Genomic DNA, 22,945 nt, shown 5'->3' on the forward strand with positions numbered 1-22,945 from the left:
GACTGGCAGTTGAATGTTCCAGAATACAAATGCTACAGAAAGGACAGAAAGGGAGGCAATAGAGGAGGGGGAGTGGCATTTTTGATCAGGGATAGCATTACAGCTGTACTGAGGAAGGATATTCCCAGAAATACATCCAGGGAAGTTATTTGGGTGGAACTGAGAAGTAAGGAAGGGATGATCATCTTATTGGGAATGTATTATAGACCCCCTAATAGTCAGAGGGAAATTGAGAAACAAATATGTAAGGAGATTTCGGCTATCTGTAAGAATAATAGGGTGGTTATAGTAGGGTATTTTAACTTTCCAAACATAGACTGGCACAGCCATAGTGTTAAGGATTTAGATGGAGAGCAATTTGTTAAGTGTATACAAGACAATTTTCTAATTCAGTATGTGGATGTACCTACAAGAGAAGGTGCAAAGCTTGACCTACTCTTAGGAAATACGGCAGGGCAGGTGACTGAGGTGTCAGTGGGCACTTTGGGGCCAGCGATTATAATTCTATTAGTTTTAAAATAGTGATGGAAAAGGACAGATCAGATCTAAAAGTTGAAGTTCTAAATTGGAGGAAGGCTAATTTTGATGGTATTAGGCAAGAACTTTCAAAAGCTAATTGGGCGCAGATGTTCACAGGTAAAGTGATGGCTGGAAAATGGGAAGCCTTCAGAAATGAGATAATGAGAATCCAGAGAAAGTATATTCTTGTCAGGGTGAAAAGAAAGGCTGGTAGGCATAGGAAATGCTGAATGACTAAAAAGATTGAGGCATTGTTTAAGTGAAAGAAGGAAGCATGTGTCAGGTATAGACAGTACAGATCGAGTGAATCCTTAGAAGAATATAAAGGCATCCTTAGAAGAATATAAAGGCAATAGGAGTATACTTAAGAGAGAGGGCAAAAGGGGACATGAGATAGCTTTGACAAATAGAGTTAAAGAGAATCCAAAGGGTTTTTAAAAAATACATTGACAAAAGGGTAACTAGGGAGAGAATAGGGCCCCTCAAAGATCAGCAAAGCAGTCTTTGTGTGGAGCCGCAGGAGATGGGGCAGAATACTTTGCATCAGTACTGCGGAAAAGCACATGGAAGATACAAAATGTAGGGAAATAGATGGTGACATCTTGAAAATTGTCCATGTTACAGAGGAGGAAGTGCTGGATGCCTTGAAGTGCATAAAAGTGGATAAATCCCCAGGACCTGATCAGATGTACCCTAGAACTCTGTGGGAAGCTAGGGAAGTGATTGCTGGGCTTTTACTGGGATATTTGTATCTCCAATAGTGAGGTGCCGAAAGACTGGAGGTTGACTAACGTGGTGCCACTGCCTCTAATATTATCCCAGTTGATACACAGTTCATTAAAGTCTCCCATTATAAATAGTCTCCAAAATTTACATCTCTCCATAATTTCTGAGCAGAGTTGTTATTCTATGTCCTTTCTCCCACTTGGTGGTCTAAGTATTGCATCGAGCATTGTAACTGCACCCTTCTTATTCCTTAGCTCTGTTCTTGAACCTTCTATGGCTCGGTGGCTCAGTGGTCAGCACTGCTGCCTCACAGTACCAGCAACCTGAGTTTGATTCCAGCCTTAGTGACTGCCTGTGTGGAGTTTGCACATTCTTACAGTGTCTGTGTGGGTTTCCTCCAGGTGCTCCGGTTTCCTCCCACAATCCAAAGATGAGCAGATTAGGTGAATTGGCCATGCTAAATTGTCCACAGTGTTCAGGGATGTGTACGTTAGGTGTATTAGTCCGGGGTAAATATAGAATAATAGGGCAGGGGAATGCGCCTGGCTGACTTACTCTTTGGAGGGTCAGTGTGGGGCCTGTTTCCACACTGTAGGGATTCTATGCTGTCCTTAACTTAAAATACTGCTGCATAACTTCTTCTCCTTTCCTATCTTTTCTGAAAACATTGTAGTCAGGAGTTTTAACACCCAGATGTGCTCTTCCTTAAGTCATGACTGCATTATTGCCACAACACCATGTTTCCACAACAAAAATTGTGCCTATAGCTCCCTAAGTGAATTAAACATTCTCTGTGCATTCAATGTGCAATCTATCCTTAATTGTGACTTCATTTACTTGTCCTTTACTTCCACTCTACCAATTAACTTACTGTTCTTCAATTTAGTGCAACTACATCTCCCAGAATTTCATACACCCAATATTAAATTCCAATGGTGCCTGCTTCCAGTCTCTGAGGCCTGTTTCTTTAGGAGTCTCCTCCTCTCGCCTGCCTTCCCAAAGTGGGACCTTACACCACGAAACATCAAGGCATGAAATGTCCTTGTGTAATGTTAGAAGTTTAAGCAATAACTATGCTTTTATTCTTTTTAAATGAAATTTCATTTCTATTGCGAATATTTATGCAATCTCAAGTACAATCTCATTTTCTAAGTCTCTAATTTGATATGCTAAAGAAATGTGGATATTAAATTGTTTTTGAAATAGATAGCAGATTCTATAAGCTTCAAACAATAAAATTAAGCTTTTTTCCAATGTGGACACCAATTACTCCATTCATTGATTTTATCGAATACAAGTCGAACCAGCAATCGACTTAATGGAAGATTGATATATGTTAGTTTGAGGCAATGTAACTTCTGTTAAAAATGAGGATGAAGGAGGGATACACATGCAGTTTTTCTGTCTTTAAATTAGTGCTGCATTTTACACTGTTAGTCTGGATGTATGTAAAATAGTATATCGTCACCTAATAGTATTCACATCCAAATATATTCACTTTTAGCGACAGTGTCCTTCAGAGCAGCCTGTGAGAATTAGCTGTCTTTGATGTCAAAGTACATTTTAATTTTAAGCAGAATAAAATCAACATGCTTAAAATATACATTGAAAGATTCCATCTAAATGGGGAATATAGGGGAATTAATTATTCAAATCTTAACTAATTAACTAATTCATTTGTGGGTTTCTGTCCACCTTCAGATATTGGAAAAATGCACATGAATATTTATCCTGACTAATTTTAGCTAATGTTAAAATTAATTGGGATGAATATTCATCTGCACTTTCCCAATATCTGAAGGCAGTCAGGAACTCAGAAATGAATATAATTTATGCATTGTCATATTTTCTCCTGTGTTGCCGTGCATGAAGACCTTGTCATACTGAGCTGTCCACATGGGTCAAGAAGGCATTAGCAATGAATCTGCTTTCAAAGTCCAACCAGTCACAGCATAACCGCTGTCTGTTACTAGTGAAAAATTACAAGAAGCTTGCATGCACATTCCCAAAGAAAAACATAAACATTAATAATAGTTTGTTGAAAAGTAGGCAGAGAATAAGTGACAGGCTATGGCAGATTGTATAGCACAAATAAATATTTAATGTCCCACCACAGGATAACATTCAAAGTGCATGCACATATTGCATTCCAAAAGACAGGGCAAAAGAAGAACATCTAATTATTGTCAAGAATCAAAGTCTTTTTTTTAAGTAAAAAAGTATTTTCAATTAAATCAAAGAACTGCCTGCTTAAAATGTGCCCTACTCTATTTCTGTGATGTTGATGTGCATCTAAAGGTCACATTTAGCAATCAGCTATGTCAGAGTGATTAGGAGAGCAATTGAATGTGCCTGTATTTTCTCCTCCTGAAATCATATACTCAAATTTTAAAATATTTGTATAGATCATAAAATGCTATTATAAGGACCTATATATTGAAACCAGCATGGATTGAGAATTGGTTCATAGACAAGAAACAGGGTGGTAATAACTGAGTCTTTTTTTGAAAGCTAAGCTGTGTCTAGTGCTGTGTCATAAGGTTCTGTTCTTGGACTCCATTTATAAATTACTTGAATGAGGGAACCAAATGAAATATTTCCAAGTTTGCTAAACTAGATGGGATTGTGAGTTGTGAGGATGATGCAAGGAGGCTTCAGGGTAATCTAAACATGGTTAGTGTGTGAGCAAATATCTGGCAAATGTAGTATAACACGGATAATTGTGATGTTTAACACTTTAGAATGAAAGCCAGAAAGGTTATTAATTAAAGGTTACCAACCAGAATATCAATTAAATGGTCATATAATAGAAGATGTGGAAAAATGTGGAAATGAGAAACATGTCTTATTTCAGAGGGTGGTCAATCTATAGAATTCACTATGACAGAAGGTTCTGGAGGCCAGGTCACTCAATGTATTCAAGACAAACATAGATACATTTTCAGAGATTTAAAGGTATCAAGGAGTATGTAGATAAAGTGGGAATATGGCGTTGTTCTAGAGAACCATGATCATATTGAATGGTGGAGCAGGCTTGAAGGGTTGAAGAGCCAATTCCTGCTCTTAGTTTTTATATTTTGATCGCTGTAATGGCACGTTTTGTATTTTCCTACAGTAAAATCATGTAGACACAGTGTTCTTAAGATGACGAGTTTCCAGATTCTCTTCAGTTCTTTTCTTGTACTGTTTTCTGGCAGGCATCAATAACAGGAAATTATATTTGTTAGTAATTGTAGACAATTTAATGAATATGCTGAAAAGAGCAAACAGTGTGATTCTTGTTCTTTCTGTAAACAGGAAAATGGGGTCTATTGAAGTAAGCCAACATTCCATTGGAGAAAAGATAAAAGATCAGTAATTACATCATCAGCCTTATTCCATTTCTGAAATAGTTTCTCAACATGTCCTGTCACTGCAGCTGAGATGTAGTGTGTTATCAGCTTGGAGAAAGTGAAGACTGCAGATGCTGGAGATCAGTGCTGAAAAATGTGTTGCTGGAAAAGCGCAGCAGATCAGGCAACATCAAAGGAGCAGGGGAATCAACGTTTCGGGCATAAGCCCTTCTTCAGAAATGAGGAGTGTGTGCCAAGCAGGCTAAGAAAAAAATGTAGGGTGGAGGGACTTGGGGGAGGGGCGTTGGGAATGCGATAGGTGGAAGGAGGTTAAGGTGAGGGTGATAGGCCAGAGAGGGAGTGGGGGCAGAGAGGTCAGGAAGAAGATTGCAGGTCAAGAAGGTCTGTTATCGGCTTGAGCCAATGTTCTTCAAACTAACTTCACTGCTTTCATCTTCTATGATTTTTTCACTCACTTGGAATTTTTGAACGTTACTCAGGATAGTGAAATTTCTAAGGTATAAAAATATGTCAATTTAATAGCAGGATGATCAATGAATACAATGATCACTCCATTGTAAACTCTGTAAAATGAGTTACCCATGAGTGTGTGAGCATATGTGGGTGTGTTAGCTTCAGAGGCATCTCACATTTCCATGGGAATACTATGGGTATTGCCACTTTGAGCTCCGCAACATTCTTTTAGATCGATTGCCCTTTTGTGCCTCCTGAAACTATGTCTTCCCATTTTACACTTTCAGTTCACCATATGTATGCTAAAGAGGCCTTGGTTCTCAATTGGACCAGGGTTGAGCATACAATAGTGAGGAAGGCATTCAATGCACTTTGTTCATCAGTTAACTAATAAGTAAACTCTATACCCTAGACTACACACTACAGAATGAAATGCTGATGACACAAAGTTAGGGAGGAAAGCAAGTTGTGTTGATGACATAAGGAATCTACAAATGGATATAGATAGATTTAATAAGCAGACAAACATTTGGCAGATGCAGTATAATGCAGAAACATGTGGAATTGTACATTTTGGCAGGAAGAATAAAAAAACAGTGCATTATTTAAATAGATACAGATTTCAGAGCTCTGAGTGGGATATGTATGTTCTGGCACATGAATCACAACATTAGTACGCAAGTACCTCAACTAATTTGCAAGTCAAATGGAATATTGCCATTTATTGCAAGGGAATGGAATATAAAAAGAGGAATGTTTTATGGCAGTTGTATAGAACTCTGCTGAGGCCACATTCAATGTACAGTATATAGCTTTGGTCTCTTCATGTTAAAAAACAACCTAAATGTGTTAGAGGCAGTTCAGAGAAGTTTCACTCAACTGACACCTGGAAATGGGGAGGTGGGGGCAAGAGGGTAAATTATTTTATGAGGAAAGGATGGGCTGGCTGAGCTGAATCCATTGGAGTCTAGAAGAATAAATAGTGGTCTTTTGAGACATGTCAAATTCTCTCAGAATCTTATAAGGTGATTTGAAACCAATGCTTCCCCTTAAAGGCGAGTCAAAAACCAGAGCACACAGTTTAAAATGAAGAGTTCTTCCGTTTAAGATGGAAAAGAGAACTTTTTTTCTCTCAGTAGGTTCTCAAGTCTTTGGATCTCTCAGATTTAATCTATTTTGAGGCAGGGTTGGATATTCTTGACTAATAAGGGGTTCAAAATCACTGAGGTGACAATATGGTGTTGAGGCCACAGTCACATCAACCTTGATCTTACTGAATGGCAGAGCAGGCTGGAGAGGGTCTTATGGCTGACCTCTGCCTCTAATTCATCTGTTCATTTGTTTTCCTGGCTATTCATTCACTTTCAATGACTTGGTTTTCACCTTAGATAATGCTTACAGTGCCAATTGTAAAACAAATCAACAAATAAAAGAACAATTTGATACAATTTTCCCCAGTGTTTAGAACGATGTGCATTTTTTGTAAAGTGGCTAGCATAAACACAGAGATGGCCATCAAAATGCTCACCTGTACATGTGTGTATGGTCCTGATGATGTAAATTATTGGCAACAGACATCCTTAAATGTTAGTGCATCTGCAGATGACACCATATCCCAGTCACACTGGCTGCAGAAGCACAGACAGTGCTGAGGCCAAAGATTAAAGAATCAGTAACAGAGACCACGGATGAGGACAAAGGTCACGAAATAGCACCAGCTGTTCAGTTGCGTAACTCCTCATTGTGGGTGAGAGAAAGATTGATACATCAGGCCGAATGTGGGCCTTGGGCGAGGGTGAGGGGTGGTGGAGCATTAAATAGCACCAAGGACTTTACTCCCACTTTACTGAACACTGGAGGCTAGTTCAATATGTTAAAACTCTGATTGGAAGGGAATTGCTTCTGTCTCTAATATCCAACATTTCCTGTTTGCAGATGACACAAAACTGGGTGGGAGGGTGAACTGTGACAAGGGATGTTTCAGTGTGACTTAGAGCAGTTGAGTGAATGAACAAATGAATGATAGATGGAGCATAATGTGGATAAACTTGAGGTTATCTACTTCGTTTGTAAAAACAGTAAGCACATTAGGTTGGGAAAAGGGGAGCTGCAACAACACCAGGGTGCCCTTGTATATCAGGCGCTGAAAGTAAGCATACTGGTCTTCACAGTGAAAGGATTCAAGTGAAGGAATAGGGATGTCCTGCTTCAATTTTACAGGACCTTGGCCTGACCACACTTGGAATATGGTGTGTAGTTTTAGTCTCCTTTATCTGAGGAAGGATGTTCTGGCTATGGAGGGAGTCAAACAAAGATTTACTAGACTGATTTCCTGGGGTGGCAGAACCGAGGATACTGGATCTTTACACTGGAGTTTAAAATAATGATAGGTAAATGCAGGAAGGATATTCCCAATGACCAGGGAGTCCAGAACCAGGGGTCACAGTCTAAGGATACAGAGTAGGCCATTTAAGACTGAGATAAGGAAACATTTCTTCACCCAGAGAATGGTAAGCCTGTGGTCACAGAAAACAATTGGAGCCAAAACATTGAATATTTTCAGGAGGGAGTTTGATATAGTTCTTATGACTAAAGGGACCAATGGGCATGAGTAGAAAGCAGGATCAGGAAGCTGAACTGCATGATCAGTCATGAACTAGCTTCAAAGGCCAAATAATCACCTTCTGCTTCTACTTCCTGTTGCTTTGTGACTTGGTAGAAATACAGCCCTTTCAGATCGAGTTACTGTGTCCCTAACTGATCATCCAGTTCAGCATCCTGATCCTGCTTTCTTCTGGGTGGTGTTGTGACAGAACACACCCTTTATTTGTGATATGTGTCAGAAAAAAAATCAAAATATAGGGACAGAAGTAAGTCATTCAGTCTCTCGAGTCTGTTTTTGCAGGGGATTGTATCTCAACTCCACCTATTCAATCTTGTTCCACATTATTTGGTACACCTGCCTAACAAAAATCCATTGATCTGAGTCTGGAAAATTTCAATTGATCCACAATCTGCAAGGACAACCTTTTGCCAGAGGGAATTCTAAATTTCCATAACTCTCTATTTGAAAAGTGTTGCCTGATTGTGTCGAGAGTGTGATGCTGGAAAAGCACAGCAGGTCAGGCAACATCCGAAGAGCAGGAGAATCAACATTTCAGGCATAAGCCTTTCATCAGGAATTAGGCTTGTGCACTGGGGGTGGGGGGAGGTGAAAGATTTTCATTCTTTTGACTCTGATCTTCAACATTTGAATCCTCACTTTCTCCAAGTTGCCTGATTGTGTGTACAGCTTGGCTCTAATTTTAACATTGCCCCAATTGTGCGGCATTCTCCCACCAGAGGCAGTAGTTTATTTGTATCTACTCTAACAAATCTCTTCATTATTTTAAAGATCTTAATTAGATTACCCTTCATTTTCTATATCAAGAAATTCAAACTGATTAGGCTCACCTCTACTTTGTCAAAATACTAATAGTATGGGTGAAGGCAACAGCGGTTGCTTCTCATCATTGTAACATTAAAACAAGTGTCAGAAGATAGTAGCAGTTAAGGATGGTTGTGAAATAACCTTCCCTTACTGAGTGCTTTTGAATTTGAAGGATCTACTTAACAAAAGCTGATACAAAAAAGCAGAGATGAACATTTGGATAATTTGTTTCACATTTACAACTGCACTTCCCAGATAATTTAGTCAATTATTCCCTTTAGATAAGCTATGTTGAGTACACCTGCTTTGGATATAGTAATAAATGCATATTCAGTCACTTTCATTTGAAATATCTAGCTTCTTAACATATACTGAACATTTATCATTAAGTTCACAGAGTATAAGTAAAGAAATTAAAAATGTAGGTCTGTTCAATTAAACGTGAACCATTTGAAAGTACTACCATATCATTTTGCTTTGAACAATAGCGTGTCATCATACAATTTTTTAATATAATTGTCCAAAATTCCTTTGTGCTATTTTAGTGCAATTTACATTGAATTAAAATATCCATTACACAAATGGAAAGAAGGGAGTCAAAGGAGAGTATTATGTGTTCAGAAGTATGTAATTTCTAACCCATTTTTAATTAGCTTCCATTCTTCTTTATCTCTCAGTCAAATGACAATTGAATCTAGCCAAAAATGTTTGGCCATTTTAAAAAAAATAAATTTTATTTATTTAATCTGATGTTTTGAAAAGAGTAATGAAATCTGATTCTCATCTCTGTAGTCATCACTTTCAGAAACATAAAGTTAAACACATGTCTGTAGAGACTTTCAAAGTCTGGCTTATGTACTTTTCAACATCATAATAGTCTAATGGTTACACCAATAACACTAGAAACATTTATTGACCATTTAATAAGGCACTTTCTGTAAAGTATTGAATATCTTCAAATATTTGATGCAATAGCATAATTGGAGTCCAAATGCATCACTGTACACAATACAATGATAATGAAAAAGCCACTGCTCTTCATTCTGAACAATTCCAGCTGTAGTTTCTGAACATACTTGTGACGGGTGTTAGTACTGAGAAATAGAGTTTGATGCTGAGCTGAGTTTACAATCCCACAGAGGGAACTTTTACTTTAAAGCACAAGTGTATTTGGGAACTTGTACATGAGTAAAAGCACTGAAACTTCCAATGGGTTGGGGGCTGACACTAACCTGCTGACTACCACATTTAACAGCAGTGTGATTGACTGCCCATGAGTGACCACAAGAAGCAGGTTGTCAATTTAAGGACTGCATGTTGATAACTCAACAGATATTTTAAGCAGGGAGCATTTTCACTTTAACTGAGGCTGTAAGGGTTATCTTGTGTTTCCCAGCACTCTCCAGTGGAATAGATGTGGAAGCACAATAGCAACTGAGAAAACTGAAGAAATAAGGGGCCAAAAGAAAAAGTCCAATCCGAGCTGAAATCTGTCATCTTCCTCCTTGCTTAAGGGATAGATTTTTACTCATGGCACTTATCTGCAGTGTGCCTCCACAACTTTGGAAGTGATTTCCATTACCAGAGGTAACTTTCTCTACATGGGAGGATTGCATTTCTGATCTCTGCTTTCTGCTTCTCATTTAGCAGTTTACCAGGGGTGCTGCTTTAGCTGCTTTACCTTGGACCTCAGATAAAAAGGCTAAAGATGAGTTGTAACAAGAACAGCAACAGTTGGGGAACAAGGGCAGCACCAACAATAGCCTTTCCTTCATTGATCCACTGTTCTACAGGAAAGCAATTTTAAAAAGTGCGTGTAGCTCACAGGAAACTATACCCGTCACACAATAAAACAAATACAGGTATAAGATCAACTTTCTCATGACGATGAATACCAGTACCTCAAGAGACTCAGGGAACTGTTAGGAGGTCACAGACATTTGTAGCCTACTGCCAATTGTGTCTGGTGGCTATGATTTTCCACTGGCTATCAAGTTAGAATCATAAAATCACTATGATGCGGAAACAGGCTATACAGCCAATCAAGTCCACATTGACCCTCCAATGAGAATCCCACCCAGACCCACCCCATCCATGCATGTCCCATGGCTAATCCATCTAGCCTGAACACTCTGGGCAATTTAGCATGGCTAATTCACCTAACCTGAACTTTGGGAGGAAATCCATATAGACATGAGAAGAATATATAAATCCCACATACACCATTGCCTGAGTGTGGAATTGAATGGGTCCCTGGTGCTATGAGGCAGCAATGCTAATAACTGAGCCAGGGTGCTGCATTCCTTTTGGCTCTTGTTCATTCCAGGGATCTGAGAGTGATACTTGTCAAATATCATTGTTAACTGTAAACAAATGCTTCACCTGATCACCAATGCCAAATTTGTACAATATTACTAGATAATGTATACTTTCCCACTGAAGAGGCCAGTCAGAATGATTGGGCACAGAGGTCTGTGGCTCTGATTGCCCTCCCACACATACTGATCAACTGCACATGTTGTATTCAAGGTTGTCCACATCACCCAGGAAGCTGTGTGAGCTATTAGGTCTTCCATTTCAAAGTGTAGCTGGTGAACAGTCAAAAAATATTGAGCAAGGTTTCCAGGGAATTGCCATGATTCAGCTGTCCAGTGTCTGAGCTTTCCAATATCAGGATAGACACAATCACTGGCAGAGAGAAGAAGGTTACCCACTTAAAATGTCCTTATGAAACTTGTGGGGAGCGTAAACAATGAGACATAAGAGGATCACCACCAAAATCACATGACAAAATGCAAACACAACAAGCAAGTGGCATATTGAAGAACGTTTCAGATTGTGGGCAGCTCTGGAAGTCTCTTTCAATGTCTTTTCTTTTTTGTGACATACACATTGCTAGCTTGGACAGTATTGCTCCCCAAACATAAATGCTGTCCAGAAGGTGTTAATGAGCCACCTCCTTAAACCATTGTAGTCCACGTGATACAGGTCGAGCCAATGTGCTGTTTAGAAGGGAGTTCCAGAATCCTGACCCCGTGACAGTAAAGGAACATCAATATATTTCCAAGTCAGGATGGTGTGTGCCTTGAAAGCTTCTTGGAGATTGCGTTTTTCCTTTATGCCATTTGTCTTTGCTCTTCTATTGAAGACATGGCAGAGGTTTAAAAGATGATGTTTCAAAAGTATTGGTAAAGTGCTGTTGTACATCTTGTACACAGCAGTCATTATGTGTGGTGATGGAGGTAGAGAACGTTCAAGGTGATAGAGAAGGTGCCTTTGAAGTAGACTGCTTTCTCCTGTTGATCTTCAAGCTGAAGCAGCAATGATTGAGGCAAGAGGAGAGTATGGGTCATGTTCTTAATGTGAGTCTTGGAAATAGGAGAGAAGCTTTGGAAATCAGCAGACAATTCACTACAGAAAACCCAGTCTCCCATCTGCTCTTATAGCCACAGTTTTTCCATGGTTGATCCAGATAGGTTTCTGTCACTAAAACCCTTGGAATAATGATGGTGGAGGATTCAATGAAGGTAATATCATTAAATGTCAAGGTGAGGTTATTGGACTCTCTTGCTGGAGATGGCCATAGCCTGGTGCTAATGTGGTGTGAATGTTACTTGCTCAAGTTTGCATGTTCTCCATGTTTCATTGCCACATCTTTTTTCTTTGTAAAAACAATGACTGCAGATGCTGGAAACCAGAGTCTAGATTAGAGAGGTGCTGAAAAAGCACAGCAGTTCAGGCAGCATCCAATAGACATTGGTGGCGAGTTTTCTCCAACTCTCACCATTTTCAGTTTTATTATGACTACTCAACAATGTACTCAGTCAGATGCTTTCTTTCAAATCAAGGAAATCAACTATACTTCCCTTTGGAATTCAGCTCATTTCTGTATATTTAAACTGAGACTACTTTGGTAGCATTCCTACCTTTGATACAGTAGGTCTAGGTTCAGGTCTCAGTGCACTGAAGATGTGCCACGAAATGTTTCAAAATGATGATTAGAAACATCCAGATGAAGTGGTCTTTATGGAATCCCAAGTATCTCTGGGTCTATTATTTCAGTTTAAGTACTGCTTGCCAGCACTTTTGCTGACCCTTTCCCATCTTTTTGCTGTTGAATGAGAGCATACTAATGGGGCAGTGATCTGCTATATTGGATGTTTCCTGTTCTTTTTGCGAACAGAACATAGCTGGCAATTTCTCTTCTTCTTCGAGAGATGCCAGTATTGTAGCTGAGAAGGCACACAAGTATTTCTGGAGCACTAGTCATCAATGCGTTTGCTGAATTGTGTGGGGACCCATTGTCTGAATGCAAGACTCTAAAGGAGGCAAAAACTGAAACTGCAGTGGTTAAGAGCTGAAAGGGAGATGCTCTTTCCCCCTAATGGGAAATAATGGCCGAGCTCAGACAGCAAGAAAGAAAAGCAGTTCTCACTGAAGGTGGTTCACTCACGTGTTGAGCTCCTCAATTATCAGTTGTAGAGATGTTCAATAAACTTTCTCTTCCTCTGTTTAATCATCCACTACCAATCCAGACAGGGTAGCTTTGGACTGATATGTTGGTTGTGAAATTGCTTCAATCTGTCTACAATAAGCTGCTTCTGCTGTCAGCATGAATATTGTTGTGTGCTGTGGCTTCACCTCAGGTTGACGCGACATTTTTAGAGTAATTGACTGAAATATTAAGCATAGAAGTTGCATGTGCTATTGAACTCATCATCCCCATTCAAATTTGGTCATTAAATTGTGCCCACACTGTATCCAGAAGAGCTGCTACATTCATTACTGACCTCTAGCCATGCTTTTCTTTCTTGTTGTCTGAAGTAAGCTTTTATTTCCCATTGGTGGGAAAGAGCATTTCCCTTTCAGTTCTTAACCACTGCAGTTTCTGGTCCAGGGAGACATCTCTGAATTGTGATGCAGTCTTCTTGTCTTGGGAATCCACAAATGCAGATTTTTTTTTCTGTTCTGACAATTTTCTGATTCAGTATGTGTATGTACCTACTAGAGAAGGTGCAAAACTTGACCTACTCTTGGGAAATAAGGCAGGGCAGGTAACTGAGGTGTCAGTGGGGGAGCACTTTGGGACCAGCGACCATAATTCTATTTGTTTTAAAATAGTGATGGAAAAGGATAGACCAGATCTAAAAGTTGAAGTTCTAAATTGGAGAAAGGCCAATTTTGATAGTATTAGGCAAGAACTTTCAAAAGCTGATTGGAGGCAGATGTTCGCAGGTAAAGGGACGGCTGGAAAATGGGAAGCCTTTAGAAATGAGATAACAAGAATCCAGAGAAAGTATATTCCTGTCAGGGTGAAAAGGAAGGCTGGTAGGTATAGGGAATGTTTGGATGACTAAAGAATTTGAGGGTTTGGTTAAGAAAAAGAAGGAAGCATATGTCAGGTATAGACAGGATAGATTGAGTGAACCCTTAGAAGAGTATAAAGAAAGTAGGAGTATACTTAAGAGGGAAATCAGGAGGGCAAAACGGGGACATGGGATAGCTTTGACAAATTTAATTAAGGAGAATCCAAAGGGGTTTTACAAATATATTAAGGACAAAAGGGTAACTAGGGAGAGAACAGGGGCCACTCAAAGATTAGCAAGGCAGCCTTTGTGTGGAGCCACAGAAAATGGGAGAGATACTAAATGAATATTTTGCATCAGTATGTACTGTGGAAAAGGAAATGTAAGATATAGACTGTAGGGAAATAGATGTCCATATTACAGAGGAAGAAGTGCTGGATGTCTTGAAACAATTAAAGGTGGATAAATCCCCAGGACCTGATCAGGTGTACCTGAGAATTCTGTAGGGAGCTAAAGAAGTGATTGCTGGGCCTCTTGTTGAGATATTTGTATCATCGATAGTCACAGGTGAGGTGCCGAAAGACTGGAGGTTGGCAAACGTGGTGCCACTGTTTAAAAGGATGGTAAGGATAAGCCAGGAAACTATAGACCAGTGAGCCTGACCTCGGTGGTGGGCAAGTTGTTGAAGGGAGTCCTGAGGGACAGGATGTACATGTATTTGGAAAGGCAAGGACTGATTCAGGATAGTCAACATGGCTTTGTGTGTGGGAAATCATGTCTCACAAACTTGATTGAGTTTTTTGAAGAAGTAACTAAGAAGATTGATGAGGGCAGAGCAGTAGATGTGATCAACATGGACTTCAGTAAGGCGTTCGACAAGGTTCCCCATGGGAGACTGATTAGCAAGGTTAGATCTCATGGAATACAGGGAGAACTAGCCATTTGGATACAAAACTGTCTCAAAGGTAGAAGACCAAGGGTAGTGGTGGAGGGTTGTTTTTCAGACTGGAGGCCTGTGACCAGTGGAGTGCCACAAGGATCGCTGCTGGGGCCTCTACTTTTTGTCATTTACATAGATGATTTGGATGCGAGCATAGGAGGTGCAGTTAGTAAGTTTGCAGATGACACCAAGATTGGAGGTGTTGTGGACAGCAAAGAGAGTTACCTCAGATTACAACAGGATCTTGACCAGATGGGCCAATGGGCTGAGAAGTGGCAGGTGGAGTTTCATTCAGATAAATGCGAGGTGCTGCATGTTGGGAAAGCAAATCTTAGCAGGACTTATATATTTAATGGTAAGGTCCTAGGGAGCGTAGCTGAACAAAGAGACCTTGGAGTGCAGGTTCATAGCTCCTTGAAAGTGGAGTCACAGGTAGATAGGATAGTGAAGAAGGCGTTTGGTATGCTTTCCTTTATTGGCCAGAGTATTGAGTACAGGAGTTGGGAGGTCATGTTGTGGCTGTAGAGGACATTGGTTAGGCCACTGTTGGAATATTGCCTGCAATTCTGGTCTCCTTCCTATTGGAAAGATGTTGTGAAACTTAAAAGGGTTCAGAAAAGATTTACAAGGATGTTGCCAGGGTTGGAGGATCTGAGCTATAGGGAGAGGCTGAACGAGCTGGGGCTGTTTTCCCTGGAGCGTTGGAGGTTGAGGGGTGACCTTATAGAACTTTACAAAATTATGAGGGGCATGGATAGGATAAATAGGCAAAGTCTTTTCCCTGGGACCGGGGAGTCCAGAATTAGAGGGCATCAGTTTAGGGTGAGAAGGGAAAGATATAAAACAGACCTAAGGGGCAACTTTTTCACACAGAGGGTGACACGTGTACAGAATGAGCTGCCAGAGGATGTGTTGGAGGCTGGTACAATTGCAACATTTAAGAGGCATTTGGATGGGTATATGAATAGGAAGGGTTTGGAGGGATATGGGCCAGGTGCTGGCGGGTGGGACTAGATTGGGTTGAGATATCTGGTCGGCATGGACGGGTTGGACCAAAGAGTCTGTTTCCATGCTGTACATCTCTATGATTCTATGACCTGCACAATCTTTTAACTATAACCTATCCTCTTTCTGTAGTTCAGCTTAAAACAAGTTTCCATGGGGTAGTGTCATGCCCACTCACACTAATTGATCAGGAAACCTGGAAATCAGATACACAAGGCAGTGGCTGGCTTCAAAAAAACACAAAGTCTTTGAGCTATACAGTATGGAAACAGACCCTTCGGCTCAACTATTTCCTACCGACCAAGATTCCCAAACTAAACCAGTCCCATTTGCCCGTATTTGGCCCATATCCCTCTAAACTTTTCCTATCCATGTACCTGTCCAAATGTCTTTTAAATGCTGTAATTGTACCCACCTCTACTATTTTGGCAGCCTGTTCTATAGAAGCACCACCCTCTGTGTGAAGAAGCTGCCACTCAGACCCCTTTTAAATCTTTCCACTCTTAAACCTATGCCCTCTAGTTTTGGACTCCCCTACTCTGGGGAAAAGACCTTGGCTATTCACCTTATATACGCCCCTCATAATTTTATAAACCTTTCTGGGTTCCCCATTTGTTCTCCAGCTTTCAGAAGGGCCAAATAAGGACAACGAAATAGGAGCAGGACTGGGCCAAATTACCATTCCAAAACACTCCACCATCTGGTATCATTATGTCTGATTTTCAGCCTTAACTCCATTTTCCTACTTACTGTCCATGAACCTTAATTCCATAAGAGGTCAAAATCTGTCCATTTCAATGATAAATATTTGTCCTGACATTTTGTCCTTTGTTCTAGAGTCCCAAGCTGGGAAAATAATCTCTAAAACATTTACCTTGTTAGACACACTAGCAATCTTTTATGTTTCAGTACAATCACCCTTCTTTCTTCTGATGTTCAAAGTGAAAGTCTCATTAAACTTAATCTCTCCTCATAGACAGTCCTTTCATCACAGGAATCAATCCAGTAACTTTTGTTTTGCACCCCTCCCAAGTATCTTTCTGATGTCCAAACGGCACACATATTCCAGGTGTGGTCTCATCAGAGTCTGATACAATTCCTTGCTGTTGTTCTTTAATCATCTTGCAAAAAGGCCAACAAACCACTTGTCCTCCTAATTGCTTCTAATGTCTACATGGCAACGTCCTCGTTTCCATGTAGAAGGACACCCAAATCCATCTGCACACCAACATTTAATAGTTTCTCACTGTTTAAAACATATTCTTGCTACCAAAATGCACAATGCATTTTATCTTATGGCTCATCTGTTTATTATGTCTTCATCCCTTTGCTGACTTGTGTTTTCACTGCTAACTTTCCCATGTAATTTTCATCTCCGGTTGTTGTAAATAGCTGAGTCTCCAGGCCTGGCTCTTGCAAGACTCTACTGGCAACTACCATTTTCTAAAAATCATCCATGGAATATGGGTGTCATTTGCTCCGCTAGCATTTATTGTCCATCCCTAATTGTCCTAGAGAAGGTGGTGGTGAGCTATCTTCTTGTTCACTTGGGCAAGTGGATGTAAGCTCCTGGATTCTGTCCCATCAACAAACCCAGCTCAATTAAACAACTCCATGAGTCACGAGTCAAAGCTCCTCTCTCCTACACTACTCCCTGGTTGATTTGATCATATATCAAACTGTGCATGATTCAGGGACTAAACTAAGATCATTACTTTTGAGGTTCTGTTTATTACTTTGGGCCATACTCTTTATGATCCCTCGGCAGAATCTCCTTTTTATTCTACTTACATCTTTGGCTTAACTACCCTGCCAACTTTGCCTTCATTCATATGACATCAAGAACCTTGTCCCTATTGCATTAGGGCATAGTCTGATGTTCCTCCATCTACAACTATGCTGCAACTGGATGCCCATAATTGACTGACCCTCAGTCACACCCACCATTTCAAGAACCCTAACTAGATTTATACAACTTCCTAGTGTAAAGAATGTGATTACTTCCTGCATCAAAATGTCCAGGTACTTCTGATGTTTACACCTGGGACTCTGACTTACCAACTCTTGAGCTGAACTTCCTTATGATGCAGACACCTACCATAAATGTGGTTGGCTATGGCTGCAATGCTCTCCACAAGCTCCCATAAGTTGTAATTGTGGTGCATGACATATATATATCATTCCTATCTAGCCTTGTTTCATTTATTTAAGGTTTGTGTATTGAATTATGAGCCAAGTTGATTGAACCAATGATTTGATCAGGTTTAATTTATATAGAATTAATGAAAATGTAGCTTTGAAACAAGCCACAACCAGTATGGGAGGCAGGAAAAAGCATTTTTGCCCTCCGCATGGTTCAGTTTAAACACAATGAATGGGGTGGGTTCTTCATAGGAACGGAAATTAATTCCAATTCAGGATACAAATGTTTCTAGGACTGGAGTGCTGTACTTCTGCACTCTTGTCAGTCTTAGCATGTAAAATAGAAAATTCAGAACTTCCATTTGCTATTAACAGCTGCAACATGTGCAATGTCAAACATCTTATGGCATGCCAGTTTGGAGTCTATCCTCATTTGAAGCCCTGCACCATCTGTGGTCATTTGATCTTGTAAATACATTTACAGCTGTACCATTCATATGCATACTGTTCTCAAGTCAATTTGACCCAGAAACTGGCACCCTTCATATGACAATTAAGAATCACTCCAGGTTATCCTCCTAATATAAACCACAACACAAATTGTCAGTTTAAGCATAAATATTTCATAACTTACCCATTCTTTCTGCTTACCTGCAAATATCATTTTCTGGTTCCTCCAGTCCAAAACGTGTATCGAACACCAACTGTATCCTTGTGTTTTCAGGAGACAGCAACTTCCACGTCAATAAAATACTCCTTGGATAGTTGAGAGGAAATCGTGGACTCTGTACAAATCCATTATTCACGACATTGATTGTATCTTCTTGCCGATAAATTGCTGTGAGGTGATTGCTCTCTGTTAGTAGTCACAACTTGTACAAATTAGTTAGCTGTTTAATTATTGAAGAACAATGCAAAAAAAAGCACCAAGTATAACAGTGACTGATAAATCTTCAAACTTTTAATGCTTCCTGGAATTAATGATGTTGCATTAGAAACAAATGCTAGCAGTCAAAGCTGTTAGCTTTTAATGATGCCTTTTAGGTACCGATACATCAGGTTCATGCCATCAGCTGCTACTCAGAATTGTGGCTTAGGTTTCAAACATAAATACATTAAAGGGCCTGTGGGGACTGGAAAGAGTTAACTGTTCATTATTTGAAGTAAAACAAAATCATGGTTATGCATGGCTTAATAATAAGTACTTCATACCTGACAAATCAGAAGGCTACTGTGCAGAAGTAGCTGAAATTCTACCACAGTAGATGCTGTGATTTCCTCACATTGAATCCTTACAGTGTGGAAGCAGGCCATTCAGCTCATCAAATCCACATCGATCCTCTCTGAAGCATCCCACCCACACACAGAACCCTGCATTTCCAATGGCAAGTATTCCTAACTCACACATCCCCAGACACTATGGACAATTTAGCAAGGCCAATCCACCTGACCTACACAATGGGAGGAAACCAGAGCACCTGGAGGAGATCCACGTGGACGCCGGGAGAATGTGCAAATTCCCACACAGACAGTTACCAAAGCTGGAATTGAACCTGGGTACCTGGTGCTGTGAAGCAGTAGTGCTTACCACTAAGCCTTGTAATATCTTTAAAATGTGCTTCCTATTTATGTTGATTCTTTGATAAAATTTGAAAGTATGCAGTGATGGTGGTCATGGTATAATCGAAACAATGAATTGCATAAGTATTTGAAATGCAAAGTAAAAATAAGATATGGGACTAGGGCAGGAACTGAGATTCAAGCAGACAGCTGCAATTGAACAGCTAGTATTGGCTCAGGTATGATGAAAGTGAGGACTGCAGATGCTGGAGATCAGAGCTGAAAAATGTGTTGCTGGAAAAGCGCAGCAGGTCAGGCAGCATCAAAGGAACAGGAGAATCGACATTTTGGGCATAAGCCCTTCTTCAGGAATGAGGAGGATGTACCCAGCAGGCTAAGATAAAAGATAGGGAGGAAGGACTTGGGGGAGGGGCGTTGGGAATACGATAGGTGGAAGGAAGCTAAGGTGAGGGTGATAGGACAGAGAGGAGGTGGGGGCGGAGACGTCGGGAAGAAGATTGCAGGTCAAGAAGGCCGTGCTGAGTCTGAGGGTTGGGACTGAGAAAAGGTGGGGGGAGGGGAAATGAGAAAGCTGGAGAAATCTGCATTCATCCCTTGTGGTTGGAGGGTTCCTAGGCGGAAGATGAGGCGCTCATCTGATGCTGCCTGACCTGCTGTGCTTTTCCAGCAACACATTTTTCAGTTCAGGTATGATGAGACAAATGATTTCTATACTGCAGTTCCTAATAATTCTACACATAATGATGAGGCAATTATCTTGCCCTCACTTCACTCCTTTATTTACAAAACTGCAATTGCGAAGTATTTTAGACAGTTCCAATCTGTTTTGGTATTTATTATACTGCAACTGAGGCTGAATGTGTGAGGAACAGTCCACGAGTAATTGACCTGAGCTCAGCAAATTGATACAATTTACTATTTTACATCAGATCACTGTAATTGTACAACGGCAGGGATTCTCCTTCAGATCGAACCTAACCAGACAGAGCCTGACCTCCATTTGTCTTCATAACAGAAACTGTTGGCTTGTTTTTTTTTCCTTCTGTCATCAGTGAAGGTTGTTTCCACTAGTAACAAAAAGGAATTCAAACTAAAGCCAGATGAGAAAGTGCAGGTTGGAAATCTGGGTTTAATATGAGCCTTGCTTGAAAACATTAGTGGTTTGAATGCAACGCTGCAAATTCCATCAACACTTTGCTGCTCTGATGACTTTGAGTTCAGGATGTTCAGGAATGTGCACAATCAACCTTATGGAAACTGTGACAATGTTTTTGTGCTCTGATTGCGATAACAAAGTTATTTTTCCTCACAGCGACAGCAGAAAAGCTCATTTGGTGCAAGCTTCCTGATTGCTTTTCAAAATGTTTTGGTCTTTGTCTTTATGACTGATGACTGATCAAAGCGAGATCTGGAATGTGGGCCATTTTTCTTTTTAGACACGCAGTTTTAACCTTAAGCAACCTCAAATCAAGTGAAACAATAATTGGAATTTTACTTGTGTTTTCTATGTTGGAAAGATATGTTACAATGTGAGAAAGGACTCTGAACAGGAAGGTAGAATAGGTATACAGAATGGGCATTGGCACCAAAAGAATGTTTGAATAAAAGATTGATGTGCTTCAGGAGGGACAGTTAGACAGAACAATTAATGAGGTACTGTAACATGGTATGGTTGCTGAAATAGCAGCTTTTATTTCATGGCATGGATGTATTGTTATTATAAGTTAATATTTCTGAAGGAGTTAATGTTCATGTTAACATTAGCTTGACCCATTCTACAGTCTCTGGGTAGCGACAAGGAACTGTACTCTAGCTTTTGGAAGGAACAGATATGTCTATAACAGCTTCACAGGTTCAAAATTTGCAGATGCCGGTGTTGGACAGGGGTGTACAAAGTTAAAAATCACACAACACCAGGTTATAGCCCAATAGGTTTAATTGGAAGCACACTAGCTTTCTGAGCGATGCTTCTTCATCAGGTGATAGTGGAGGGCTCAATCCTAGCACACAGAATTTAGAGCAAAAATTTACAGTGTGATGTAACTGAAATTATACATTGAATAATTGATTGTCTGTTAAGTTTTTAATCTTTTAGAATACAGTGCAAGTGAAACTATCAATTAAACCTGTTGGGCTATAACCTGGTGTTGTGTGATTTTTAACTTCACAGGTTCAAGTTATTCAACCTGATCAAATGTAGTTGTACTTATTGCTATCATGTGAAAAATTTACTTGTTATCTCAGAACAGTGTCTCTTCTGCAGATTCTCCGTGGTGGTGTATCCTTGACTACTAATAAATGAATAGGCCAAGACAAAGCAAACAGACAGGGGGGTGAGGCACAGAACTATCTCAAACAATACTTACCCAGTACCACATAGCAGTCGAGATGGAAAATACCACAAGGCACAAGAAGTAGCCATTTAGGAAAAAGAAAACACAGGTTATTGCCAGCAAGGACAGCATTTATTGTCCATCCCAAATTGTCCTTGAGAAGACAGTGGTGAGTCATCTGTTTGGACAACTGCAGTCCATCTCTCTAGTGGTTTGGTACAACCAAATGGCTTGCTAGGCCATTTCAGAGGGCAGCTAGGAACCAACCAGATTGTTATTGATCTGGAATCCCATATAGGACAGCAGATTTGCTTCTCCAAAGAACATTAGCAGACCATTTTTTAATCATTACTGAAACTGGCTTTCATTCCAGATTTATGAATTCACTTTAAATTCAACCAGGTGCAATGGAGCAATTTGAAGCTTCTCACAGAAGCCTGGGCCTCTTCCTGGATTACTGATCGAGTGACATTAACATTGCATCACTGTCTCTTATGTATCTTTGCATCTTTTTGTTTTGCTCTTATTTTGAAGTTTAAACTATTACACATCTCCCTTGCTTATGCCTTTTGCTCTTTATACTCTATTGTCAACCACATATAGGTAATTTGAACTTTAACTTGTTTGATTTATTTTGGTTTGACACATGATCTTACAAACTGCCTTGGATAGAATTTAAAGTGGGGAATACGAGGACCTGTCACCCACTATGAATTTTGGTGATCACCCACTGACACAATCACTGGAAGCCCTGATGAAATAGAATTCCAAATTGGCAGCGAAAGTACCCCAGGTTGCTAGCATCCCAGGAATCATTTAATTGCTGCATTGCCCTCTCTTGGACAAATATTGTGCTATCTAATCTGGGGGGCTGTCAGAATGGAGTTCCCAGGGCAGGGCTGTAGAATAGTGGTGCAGGAGTGGTAGAGGGAGAGTCAACAAGTTTCTGTAGGACCTCTCTTCCCAATGCTGGGTTCCCTTTATTAGACAAACTGAGAACTGCCAATCTCCCCATGAACTTCTTTGCCGGCCTCACCTCTGAAGGCTGAGCAGCTTTCCCAGGTGGCAAAACCTTCTGAACACCTGTTATCTTACCACCAATAGAAATTCTTTGCCCTGACTATCTTTTTTGTAAAATTCATTCGTGGGACATGGGC

The 22,945-nt window shown here is 40.1% G+C and overlaps 1 protein-coding gene across 3 annotated transcripts in view; it reads right to left on the reverse strand.

Moving 5' to 3' along the window:
• pdgfd (platelet derived growth factor d) overlaps positions 1–22,945 on the reverse strand; it is a 180,012-nt gene that overhangs the window by 66,157 nt on the left and 90,910 nt on the right. For 2 of the 3 annotated variants that reach the window (XM_060826050.1, XM_060826051.1), the window contains one exon: positions 18,526–18,730. In XM_060826050.1, the coding sequence (XP_060682033.1) occupies positions 18,526–18,730 (205 nt within the window). The remainder of the gene's footprint in view (positions 1–18,525; positions 18,731–22,945) is intronic. The other variant, XM_060826052.1, reaches the window with a different exon arrangement.

The sequence above is a fragment of the Hemiscyllium ocellatum genome, chromosome 6 (assembly GCF_020745735.1).
Source record: "Hemiscyllium ocellatum isolate sHemOce1 chromosome 6, sHemOce1.pat.X.cur, whole genome shotgun sequence".
NCBI classification, from domain to species: Eukaryota; Metazoa; Chordata; class Chondrichthyes; order Orectolobiformes; family Hemiscylliidae; genus Hemiscyllium; species Hemiscyllium ocellatum.